The 13,279-nt window shown below is 39.7% G+C and overlaps 1 protein-coding gene across 2 annotated transcripts in view; it reads right to left on the bottom strand.

The window, feature by feature from the left end:
• Nucleotides 1–13,279, bottom strand: part of XPO1 (exportin 1) — an 81,115-nt gene that overhangs the window by 51,142 nt on the left and 16,694 nt on the right. For both annotated transcript variants that reach the window (XM_048842767.2, XM_048842768.2), the window contains 6 exons: nt 1,685–1,746; nt 1,561–1,605; nt 1,236–1,417; nt 738–786; nt 533–652; nt 253–381 (listed from right to left, as the gene is read on the bottom strand). In XM_048842767.2, the coding sequence (XP_048698724.1) occupies nt 253–381; nt 533–652; nt 738–786; nt 1,236–1,417; nt 1,561–1,605; nt 1,685–1,746 (587 nt within the window). The remainder of the gene's footprint in view (nt 1–252; nt 382–532; nt 653–737; nt 787–1,235; nt 1,418–1,560; nt 1,606–1,684; nt 1,747–13,279) is intronic.

Consider the following 13,279-nt stretch of genomic DNA (forward strand, 5'->3'; position numbering starts at 1 on the left):
CTTACAATCTTAACTTCAGTTTAAGAACTATTTTGCTTGTGAACCTTTAAGATTTATTCAAAAGTTGTTAGTTACATCTTTAAAAATAAACTTACAGTATAACATTTTGCTGCAAAAAGATAGCTAGCTTTCTATAATGAATGTGTATTGGCAAATATAAGCTAAGCTTCCTCTATTAAATTGATTTTGCTAAATAAAAGGCAGTCAAAATTTAAATCAGGAAAGTTTATTTTCTATTGTTCAAAAAGTTACCTGTTTCAACTGCATCATGGTCAGCGTAAAGAGGGTTACAAACTGTTCCTCGTACTGGCTTACACTGACACCTGCAATCTCTGTGAGGCACTTCAAAGAGACGTTTCGAAACATGGGAACATTTAAAAACTATAAGAAAGATTTCAGAAAGAAGATTATAGATAGTACAAAAAAGCAAATTACATATTAAGCATTTTATTTCAGCTAACCAAAGCTTCCATCTTATTTGCTAGTAGACATCAATAAAAGAAAACAAAAACCAAACCAAACCCCCGATTACCTTGTATATTAATGTGCTGATTAACTTGGTCTCAAAAATGTATCCCAGTGGAATCCAGTTAAGGAATCGTAGCAAAGTTTCCAAAGTTGCATGAACAAGAGGAGCGTTTTGGGAATTTTCCTGTAATGGAACAATACATAAACTAGTTTACCCTCTTCCTACGAAATTCCACTCTATTTTAAAAAGTTATTGAAATTAAACTTACCATCACAAACTGACACAGTTGAAATATCTGAGAGAATTCGTTGCACATACTAAAAAAATTAAAATAGTAAGATGTTAAACATTCAGCATCGCCACATTTAGTGAACTACACTACACATTTCAATAATGGTGCTTTTGCAGTAAGAGAGAAAAGTTTCTGTGAAAATTATACAAATAACTCTCCACATGCAAATTTTGGTTTGCAATCACAGGCACAGAACACGAAACACCATACCTGCTCACAATTAAGAGGGCAGAACTACAATACCTATGAATGTAGAAGCTGATAAAGCAGAAGTGTACACAGCTGCTAAATGAGTCTGGTAAGGTTTAACAGTGTCACTAAGAAAAAGGGAATCATCAAAATAGTCAAATCTCAAATTTAAAAAGCTACTATGGTAGCTAGCCAAAAACCTTCGATGAGAGCGATTCTCGAGCAGCAACTGCAAATGTGATGTACATTAGGAGTATGTGAAATATTACAGAATATTTTACTTGCCTGTCTTTCAAATGCTTGGCTTTCACTTGAGTTATCTGCCCACTAGAGAAGTCAAAAACTTCTTCACTTAACAGTTTAAGGATCACCATATTGTTCTGGCAAAGACTCTCACTTGTCCGGCTTGCCCCTACGATATCACTTATGAATGTTGGCCAGTGTTTGGGCCATTCCTGTTTCAGTATCTGAAAGTCATAGAACATCCATGTGGTTGGTACAGCTTTCTTTCTAAACATTCCATATGCAAAACCAGTTCTTCTTGTTAGATTTGTTAAGTGTGTAATTTTCTTAATACAAGATTAAAAATGCACTAGGAGCTAGCGTTTACCTGAACAAGAATCATATTCAGTTTTCCAATATACACTTTTTCTTTCTAGAGTAGAGAAAAAGAGAGTTAAGTTATCAGTAATGCTTCCCTCCCATTCCACTTCCCCTAAAGAGAATTCACTTACTTCTACACATGTTGGATCAGATGAGGTCTTGATAATTAAGCCGACAACATACTTTTTTATTCCTACGAAGAGAGTTAAAAATTAAATTTTCAACCTGATCTGTTACTATGGATAAATCACCTACACATGGAAAACCTGAATCCAGAAGCATTAAACAGTTTCTCAGCAGCGTGCACATGTACAACCTCAAGCTAGTTTTAATTACACATGCACATCAACTGGAGGATACAACCCAAAAACATCTCCAAAGAATATCAGTTAGTGTCTTCCAATCATATGCATATTTTAGTTGCATGAACTGCATCAGATGGAATTCTTGCTGTTAAAACAAAGGAAGCTGCAGAATGACTAAGGATTAAAATGTTAAATTTTCATATTTTAAATTTAAATAGACTGCGTGCTCTAATCCAAATGAATCTATGTGCTTTACTGCCCATAGAAGTTGTGCCAGGTTTCTCGGGCTTCACAAATACGGAGGCTGCTGCAAAATCTGAAAGAAAAGACACCCCCCGGTACCACCTGTGGAAAGCCTATTAGGCTACTTTTCCCCAGAACTGAGTCTCACGCTAACCAGTCAAAAATGTCAAATATAGCCAATGGAAGAAAAGTTCTGTGTAGCTCGAAAGCTTGCCTCTTTCACCAGCAGAAATTGGTCCAATAAAGGATATTTCCTCACCCACCCTGTGTATCTAATATTCTCGGACCAACACGGCTACAATATTGTGAACTTAAGCAATTGGCAGCTAAGGCAATGCTGCAAGAGAGTTCACCGAGTACAGTGTATTCCCATCCCCTATCACTTTTAGGGGTTGTCTACACACTGGAAATCTTAACAACAAAAACAAAACAAAAACACACATGCGTTTAGCTAGACTGGTGTTAAAATGGTGGGAAATATATAATGCAGACAAGGCTCCTACAGCCAGACCTGTTTTAACCAACACTTTGAACATTTTTCAGTTGGTTTAACAAAAATGGCGGTAAAAACAGGCCCGGCCTTCTCTACATTATGTTTCTGACCATTTTTAATATCATTTCAACTCATCTAGTGGGAATGTTTTTGTAAATTTCCCTCTGTACAGGCACGGACACAGAGATATTATTCTGTTTAATCTTACCCATTTTAAATCATTTGGAAAAATGTAACACATTTTTAAAAGTTTCAGTCATATTTTTTACATCATCAGATGCCATGTGTGAGCCTATCAAAATTATGCTTCCCTACAGTCTCATTAACTTTTTCCATCATCATCATGACACGAGTCACTAACACATGAGTTCACGTCCACAGATTGGGCCTGGACTGATATATATTTGTAATAGTTTTACAAGGTTGCCACAGATTGAACTCACTTTGCTTTTTTGATTTTAAAGCAAATATAGTACTTATTCATTAACAGTCCCACTTCTATTTGACTTTGACACAGCAATTAGAGAATCTGTCACATACTAGACAACTGAAAAGAAACTTTTCTAGAAATATTTTTTTCTGTTGAATAATAGTTTAAATACACTATTTTCAGAAACAAGATATTATAGCCACTTAACGCCATGTACCATTTGGATCCATTGCCTGCTGTAAAGTGATCTGAGCAGTGGTTCCCAAACTGAGAGTCATAAGGAGTTGAAAATCTATGCAAAAGCTGATGGGCCAAACCTGAGCAGGCCCATGTGGCGCTGGAAGTCATGTACATGTCATGCACAGTGTGTACCACTTTGTTAACCAGGCTCAGGGTGAGGCACAAATACTCCTTGTGGTTGTATTGGTGAGATCCTCTGGCAGTGGGAACCTGTGCAAGAGCCAATGTGTCTGTCCAGTGCCTGAACACACAGGTGCTGCGCGACCACTGCCAGGAATGGAAAGCTAGGCAAAGACCACCAGCAGTGTGGTGTAGTGGGGATGATGTGTGGGCACTCGGCGCCTTCTACCCCAGCAGCCACTGATACCTGGGGCTGCACAAGTGCATCCAGAGCTGGGACAAACTTAGCAGCTGCCCACAGCAGGAATAAATATCCTCCATCCACTTCGGTGCTCCCTGCACATGGTATTGGTGCCTCTCCACAAACCTGGCTGATCCAAGCAACTATCTCCTCACCTCCACCAGACCTTCCTTCCATCCCACCTCCAGTCAGCCCCCTTCATACCCATCTCCTCTCCTCCCACCCCAACAAGTCTCTTCCTGTGCTCTCCTAGACACACACAACTCCTCTTTCAGCCAACCCCATCCAAGTATCTCTCTCTCGGGACACAAGGAAGCACTCCCCCTCTTCCAGCCCAGGGGTCGCGTTAACAGAGCTAAGCCCAAAAGGGGACATGGCATGAAAAAGTTTATGAGCCACTAGATTAGAGGCTCTCAACCTTTCCAGACTACCATACCCCTTTCAGGAGTGACTTGTCTTGTGCACCCCCAAGTTTCACCTCATTTAAAAACTACTTGCTTACAAAATCAGATATAAAAATACAAAAGCATCACCACTCTCTATTACTGAAAAACTGCTTACTTCCTCATTTTCTCTGAATGAAACTTTAGTTTGTCCTGACTTTGCTACTGCTTTTCATGTAACCTGTTGTAAAAACTAGGCAAATATCTAAATGAGCTGATGTACCCCCAGGAGTACATGCACCCTGGTTGAGAACCACTGCTGTAGACAACAATGGACTAGGAACTAAAAGCTCTTTGCATATAAATGGTCACATGACCAACATAAATGACTGTTTATAGATTTCACCTAGTTACTGAGAAGTAACATATTCTTTACCCCAGGGATGGGAACCTTTTTTCTGTCACAGGCCATTGACCCACAGGAAAAAAAAAAAAAAAAAAAAAAAACCACACACAATCACAGGCCCACTCACCCATAGGAGGGCATGGAGGCTTGGGGCTTCTCCCCAAAGCGAGGTGAGCTGGCACTCGCAGATCCAGCCCCGGGGGGTCTGGGGGCAAATGAAATTAACCAACGGGATAGATTCGGCCCGTGGGCCATAGGTTCCCCACCACTGCCGTAACCCATTAAGGAGCCTAAACTACCTAGTTCCCATTGCTTTTTGGGGGCTAAGATTATGCATTTCTACTATAACTATATATTACTTACAGGGAGTATTATGCAATACTACTCCAGAATCTTTTAACAGACCAAGTCAAAGATCATATTTCTAAATAGGAGTAAAAAATATTTTAACTTTAACCCTTTGATAAAGTTTACAATAATGTTTCATTTTTGAGAGCAACTCAACAGAACTGTTGTCACAGGATAAGTTTAAACAAGTTTAAACAGTGAGTCAAGCACATGAATAACTTGTTTCATAAACTGCATTCTCCATGACTTCTTCTGTTTAATATCTATTAACAAAGCTTCTTAACACTCTGGAAGCACACTGAAAGCTTCATAGAAGTTTATTTTGCGGTCTTCCCCCATATTGTAGAAAAGAATGGAGTGTTCATAAACCACAAATGAACAAGAGCAGAATGTCTCTTTCTCAACCAAGACACCAGTTAGAGCCATCTTAGAAGATTACAGGACTGACTGTAACGATACACCTACACAGCAATTAGGCCAGCCGCAGGTGTTTGAGTCAGTCAACTCTGGCTCAGGGGGACTGTAAAGTTGCTATGCAAGACATTCAAGCTCGAGCTGGAGCCCAAGATCTGAGACCCTCCAAGAGGGGAGGATTCCAGAACCCAAGTTCCAGCCTGAGCCCAAACACCCACACAGAATTTTTAGCCTTGCAGCCAGAGTTAGCAGACGCAGGACAGCTACAAGTCTTTTATTCCAGTGTAGACATATCCTAAAGATCTTTCAGAAGGCACTCCGCTGTGGAGGAGCAAGTCTGTACTGGGAAGTTGGAAGCCATGCTGGAAGGAAAGGGTTTCAGGGGAGACCCTGGCTAAACAATGGGTTGAATGAACAGCTGGACAACAGCGGCGGATACAATACCCAAGTTTAATAAATACTGTAATAAACTTAACTAAACTGAGAAATGGGAAATGCCTCCCACACTTTGGCATGTTTGCTGCTTTTTAAAAAAACAAACACACACATTTTAGGTTGTAATCCCTTGTCTGTATCTGAACAGACCCACGTTCAACAGGGCCTCAGTCCTGACTAAACTATAACATCTGTTCCTATCCTCTATTACATGACAATGTGCACCCTTAACTGGATTATACAAGTGCATGCAGATCCTCAGATAGGAGGAAGGTACTACATAAGTGACAAGTATGTCACAAAACTATCATGTGAACGTAAAACCTTTATGCATAATACTGAATTTTAAAACAGATATATAGCAGTGAAATCCCATCCATCTAAAAGCAAGTTTAATATTTTTATAGTCAAAGTACTGTTAAAAATAAACTAACCATCTGTGAGACAGACAAATAAATACCCCCACTTTATACAGAAAGGGAAACAAAAGCAAAACTGAAGTGAATGGCCAAAATAATTAATCATAATTAGGACTAGAATTCAAGACTTCTGGACTCCCAATCCCATACTCATACCTCCAAGATCACAGATCGAGATCCATGACTCTTGTGATAATTGGTCAAGGTACATGAACAAGTTTTGAAATACTGTCTTCTTACTCTTTAGAAAGCTATAATACTTTCCCCACTATCTTAAATTACTTTTAACACCTTAGAGTTGAGATTGGTTTGCAAATGAAAAAAGGTTGAAAACCACTAGACTAGATAATCACAATGATCTTTCTGGCTTTGGAAATTATGAATAATAAAAAAGAGTGGCATTTAGTACAACATCTTATTTTCTTGTTCTCATAAAAAAGTAGGGAAAAAACAGATCTTTTTTCCCCTTCCTGTCTATGTCCTCTCCCTGAAAATCTTATGCAGACACTTATTCCCCCAACTAAAGTATATCAGTATGAGCCCTCTCCTCATCAATGAAGTAAGCCAACTAGGGCTGTCAAACAATTAAAAAAATTGATCGCGATTAACTGCACTGTTAAACAATAGAATACCATTTATTTAAATATTTTTGGATGTTTTCTACATTTTCAAATATATTGATTTCAATTACAACACAGAATAAAGTGTACAGTGCTCACTTTATGTTTAGATTACAAGTGTTTGCACTGTAAAAAAATAGTATTTTTCAATTCACCTAATACAAGTACTGTAGTGCAATCTCTTTATTATGAAAGTTGCTTACAAACGTAGAATTATGTACAAAAAAACTGCTTTCAAAATAAAACAATGTAAAATTTTAGAGCCTGCAAGTCCACTCAGTCCTACTTCTTGTTCAGCCAATCATTCAGACAAGCAAGTTTGTTTACATTTGCAGGAGAGAATACTTCTTGTTTACAGTGTCACCTGAAAGTGAGAAAAAGTGTTCTCATAGCACTGTTGCAGCCAGTGTCACAAGGTATTTACGTGCCAGATGCGCTAAAGATTCATATGTCCCTTCGTGCTTCAACCACCATTCCAGGGGACATGCATCCATTGTGATGATGAGTTCTGCTCAATAACAATCCAAAGCAGACTGACGCATGATCATTATCTGAGTTAGATGCCACCAGCAAAAGTTTGATTTTGGGTTCTGTAGTTTCTGCATCAGAGTGTTGCTCTTTTAAAACTTCTGAAAGCATGCTCCACACCTCATCCCTCTCAGATTTTGAAAGGCTTGGGTCGAGTGCTATAGCTATCTTTAGAAACCTCACATTGGTACCTTCTTTGCATTTTGTGAAATCTGCAGTGAAAGTGTTCTTAAAATGAACAACATGTGCTGGTTCATCGTCCAAGACAGCTATAACATGAAATATATGGCAGAATGTGGGTAAAACAGAGCAGGGGACATTAAACTCCTTGGGGGACAATTGTGTCACAAATTTAATTGACACCTTTTTTTAACAAGTGTCATCAGCATGGAAGCATGTCCTCTGGAATGATGGCCAAAGCATGAAAGGGCATACGAATGTTTAGCATATCTGGCACATAAATACTTTGCAATGTCGGCTACAAAAATGCCATGCAAATGCCTGTTCTCACTTTCTGGTAACACTTGTAAGTAAGAAGAGGGCAGCATTAGCTCCTGAAAATGTAAACAAACTTATTTGTCTTAGCGATTGGCTGAACAAGAAGTCGGACTGAGTGGACTTATAGGCTCCTAAGTTTTGTAGTGTTTTGTTTTAGAGTGCAGTTATGTAGCAAAACCAAAAACAAAACCTACATTTGTAAGTTGCACTTTCACAACAAAGATTGCACTACAGTGCTTGTATGAGGTGAACTGAAAAATACTCTCTCTTTTGTTTATCATTCACAGTTCAAATATTTGTAATAAAATACACGCTGATTATAAATTACAAAACAGAATACAATATGAAAACAGAAAAATATCCAAAATATTTAATAAATTTCTATTAGTATTCTGTTTAGCAGTGCAATTAAAACTGTGATTAATTGGAGTTAATCACAATTAAATAGACAGCCCTAATGCCAACCTAATTCCATAACCCACTAGAGCTGTAAAATGGAGGAGGGAGGGGAGGAGAAGAGTCCCTCATCACACCCCAGGAATAAGCTGCTTCTACAGTTCCCTGCCTTTGCTAGTTCTAAACTAAGCCCCTTGCTCTGAGCCAATGCGTTATACTGTCACTGAACATGTTCACTGTTAAATGATGCTAGAGAAAAATGCTCACATTTCATAACAGACTTGATTAAACAAGTGTCCACACTAACTCAGTGAAAGATAAGCTACCTTCAACACAAAAGTAGAATTTCATTTCACATTACGAAGTCAATTATCTCTCTATTATTGGACCATAAGCACAAAAAACCAAGGTATCTTTCTGGGCAAACTTTCCATATTTTGTAGCAGAAAACCAACCTAGTTCTCAAGTTCCCATTATCATGGGACACTCCCTATGTGTGTGCTCTCATTAGTTTAGAGTAATGTAATAGTGGACTACAAAATTCCTAATACTAATCAGCCCAATACAAAAACCACTTATAAAAATTTTTAAAATTTAAATAAGCATCAGAAGACTGCATAAGCAATCACTAGTGAACATGTAGTATTCTTTCCTTGATTTTATTAATTCAAGTGCTTATATTCAAGACTGTGTGCCATTTTACTGCTCATATACTCAAAAGACACTAGAGGGGATTGACTGCCTCAAGTTCAATGTATGGACGGAACCAACACATCCTTCTTCCCACTCTACCCCTCAGAGGCCTTAATATATTTTCTTCCAGAGCTTGCAAAGTCACTGTGTACACTGGGAATTGACAAAAGCAATGCACTCTCACAGGGGCTGAGCACCCTAACAGCAAGTCTAGCTCATCCCTATTGTGACCCGTATCTTGACACCTCAATATGGCAGAGACCAAGTTGCCAACAGTACACTGGTGCAGACACTTGGTCTTTATACTATTTTTTTTAAATCTGAACATCTTCCCAAGAGTTCTGTATTCCAAGAATCCAGGTTTGTCCAGACAGCTTTAATTTGACAGGCATTTAAAAACATTAAATTTGTAAAGTAGTTTAGACCACTGACTTTATCTTTGTTCCTGATCTGGAATCAAATCATGAAGGATACAGTTAAAATCTGCACAAAAATGACCAACACATTGATCAATTTTAAAAACTAAACTACAATACTTGAGAAAACCAAACGCAGCTGTGCCCAACTTCAAACGCAACAGTCCCAGAACATCTCAAAATGCCAATCTCCAGTAGGGCTGTACGGTGTTGAGAAATTCAAGGCAAAATGAGAGTAGAAATCCAAGTCCAAAGGACACGTCTTCAGAAGATAGCTTCCTGTATTTGGAATTTTGGACTGAAGGCAAAAAAATAATCCCAATGAATGGAAATTCCACTGGTCCAAGACCTACTACTACTTAAGCCCACATCAGTAACAATAAATGTGGCCATTCTGAGGAACCAATAATAATTTTTAAACAGTTTAATTAGTTTTTCTCTCACAAATAAGACTAGAAACAAATGCTGTACCCCGAAGGAAAAATTAAGAGGTTCAGCTTTCCAATGGTACATGGCATTGGTTTATCTCCCCACAGACTTATCTCCCCAAATCTTTAAGTCAGGTCATTCCAATAACATTGTTTTCTTCCATTCACACTTCAATCCAGACCTGATTTTAACAGCCATGATACTGAGAAGTGCTGTAGCTACCAGTAGAAACCAATGTTTTTTCCATCTGAAAATAGCGGGCAACCCCAGCTTTCACGATTATAGGTCATTATGTCTTTAACTACGTTTCAGTAAAAATTACTGCGAAAATCCAGCCAGAAGACGGTAAGCGTTGTGAAAATAAGATTGTAACTAAAATTACCTGATTCATAGAATCACAGAATATAAGGGTTGGAAGGGACCTCAGGAGGTCATCTAGCCCAACCCCGTGCTCAAAGCAGGACCAATCCTCAACTAAATCATCCCAGCCAGGGCTTTGTCAAGCCTGACCTTAGAAACTTCTAAGGAAGGAGATTCCACCACCTCCCTAGGTAACGCATTCCAGTGTTTCACCACCCTCCTAGTGAAAAAGTTTTTCCTAATATCCAACCTAAACCTCCCCCTCTGCAACTTGAGACCATTACTCCTTGTTCTGTCATCTGCTACCACTGAGAACAGTCTAGAGCCATCCTCTTTGGAACCCCCCTTTCAGGTACTTGAAAGCAGCTATCAAATCCCCCCTCCTCATTCTTCTCTTCCGCAGACTAAACAATCCCAGTTCCCTCAGCCTCTCCTCATAAGTCATGTGTTCCAGCCCCCTAATGATTTTTGTTGCCCTCCGCTGGACTCTTTCCAATTTTTCCACATCCTTCTTGTAGTGTGCGGCCCAAAACTGGACACAGTACTCCAGATGAGGCCTCACCAATGTCGAATAGAGGGGAACGATCACGTCCCTCGATCTGCTGGCAATGCCCCTACTTATACATCCCAAAATGCCATTGGCCTTCTTGGCAACAACGGCACACTGTTGACTCATATCCAGCTTCTCGTTCCGAAGTATTGGGTGTCATATTGCTTATTTTGTTACTGAAGGGCAAACTCCTAAAAAGTCAGTCTTAAATCTGGCCCTGTATTTTACTTCTACCCACTAGAGAGAGTCTTGCCCTTCAACTGGATGATTGGGTCAAACTGAGCAGGCCTCAGTATGTTCAGCTTGCTGGGCAATTAGATAGCCAGATGAAGGTTGGAAAAGTGCAGTTCCCTGCTATCAGGTCCCAGCCATTAGTTTAGAAGACAAAATAGATGAAAAAACGGCAGAGCTGAAATACCCATTCAGCAGGCTCTACCCCTCCTCTATCTGACGCTGCTAAAGCCAAAAAGATGGAGCCACAGAGCCATACCACAACTCTGCATATCCGGCCCCTCTCCCGTTCCCGGAACAGTTCCCAGGATATAGGGCAGAAAACAGAGGAAAAAACAGAAGTAGATTGTTTAGTTTTAGAACTAGGGTTGTATTTTAGTTTTTTTAGCCACTAGTCCAACTATGATCATTATTATAGCAGTAGCTGAAAGTAAAATACAATCCCAGCCCTAATATTGGACTGATAGTCCCAATCTGCCAAAAGACAAATGAAATTAAAGAGTACAGTGTAGACGAGTGTGATTTTCAATAGAGTGATTATCATCTACTGTTACAAGTAACATCTAAGACAGTTTGGTCTAAACGGCAATCTACATGCTCTCTCCCCCCATACCTCTCACACAACTGGTTTTATCTGGCCTGTGAACTCATTAATCCAATGCATGTTTAAGTAATTTACTCATGAAAATGTGTTATATTTGGTCAACCAGTTCACTCCTGCACCAGATATCCCGAGCTTTTACCACATCTTGTGATGTTGGGACTGTTGCCACCTACTGTTTTACCCCTGCCTCTCTCCACTAGGGGCCACAAGCGGTGCTGAGTTAGTAACTACTCTATCCTCAGCATCAATTGCTGACCCCCCAGCTTTCCCTCACCTTCCAGCTCCAATTGTAAGGAAGTCTGAATAAGCATCAAATATCTCAATCAAGCTGCCAACTGTTTTGCAAGTGAACACAGAGTGGATGAAGGAGAGCAACTATGGTAAGCACTGTATAGAGAAGTGGGGCAAGAGGAGAGGAACAGAGAGCTTATTTTACTTGGGGACCCTATCTGATATTGTGGGCATCTTAGTTTTTATCCAACAATCTTTCCCACAACGATCCTATTCAAAATTTCAACTGCCTTATTCTCTGCCTTCTGCGTTTGTCTTCTTGAATCAAATAAGCATGTTTACAGCCAATTTCTTCCCCCCAATTTAAAATAAATCTACATAGTAAATTATGCCCTGCCAATGGTTCCATCCTCTACCATCTGAACATCTATTAAACGTGTTCATCTGACTAAACTTCATATATAGCCTGTACCAATTCTCTATTCTCAGTGACCCATTTTGCTTGTCTTACACACAGCAAGAAGTTTTGTTGTTTTTTGGTTTTTTTTTTTTTAGAAAAAAGCAAACAAAATTAAACAAGCATAGTACCCAAACCTACTGTTAAAATTTACTAGATTTCAAGTTGAAGATGTCCCTTTAGAGCCCTGAAAATTTCTCTAAAGTTTTACAGAGATTAGTGTTTTTATCTTGGCTTTGACGCCACTTCCTGAGAGATTGTGTGACTTCCCTCTACTGATGTCACAAACAAACTCCACTTCCACATCTATTGTTGGAGCGAGAATCTTAAAAATGGACAAAAATATCACATGGGATGGGAAACAATGATTTTTTTCATTAGTCTTCATCAGATAGTACTCTTCATCAAGAATAGGTCCTCTTTAAAACCTGGAAACTGCAGTGCTTAGCAGAAGAGAAGCAGCAGCACAAGTTCATGTGGCATCACAAAACTTCACTGTGAAAAATCACAGCAGAAATTATACTTTTAAGTCTCCTGGAACTTCAGAAATGTTTTACAAAAACCACTACCAGTAACAAAAGAGTATAAGAAGTTTAGAACGATTACAACCATTGTCAAGAGTTTTTTTACATAGCTAACACTACCAGGAAATTAGTTTAAGGTCCAAATTTCCTGACTTGCCTGAGCTAGAAACATCTTGATGGACCAACTATTCCTTCTCACTGGCAAAGGACAACATCTGATCAGTTATAATAACCACTGCAATTTTTAAAGTCATAGAATATCAGGGTTGGAAGGGACCTCAGGAGGTCATCTCGTCCAACTCCCTGCTCAAAGCAGGACCAATCCCCAATTTTTGCCCCAGAACCCTAAATGGCCCCCTCAAGGATTGAACTCACAACCCTGGGTTTAGCAGGCCAATGCTCAAACCACTGAGCTATCCCTCCCCCCCAACTTGTGCTGTAGACCAGTGATTTTCAATCTGAAGTCCAGAGCTCCCTGGAGGGCTATGAGCTGGTTTTAGGGGGTCCGTCAAGCAGGCCAGCATCAGACTCATTGGGGTCCAGGTCAGAAAGCCAAAGCCCCACTGTATGGGGCTGAAGCCAGAGGCCCTGAGTGCCACCATCTGGGGCTGAAGCCTGAGCAGCTTAGCTTCACGGGGCTCCCTGTGGCCTAGGGCCCCAAGCAATTGCCCTGTTTGCTACCCACTGATGCCGACCCTGGCTTTTACATGCA

The sequence above is a fragment of the Caretta caretta genome, chromosome 3 (assembly GCF_965140235.1).
Source record: "Caretta caretta isolate rCarCar2 chromosome 3, rCarCar1.hap1, whole genome shotgun sequence".
In the NCBI taxonomy this organism is placed as follows: Eukaryota; Metazoa; Chordata; order Testudines; family Cheloniidae; genus Caretta; species Caretta caretta.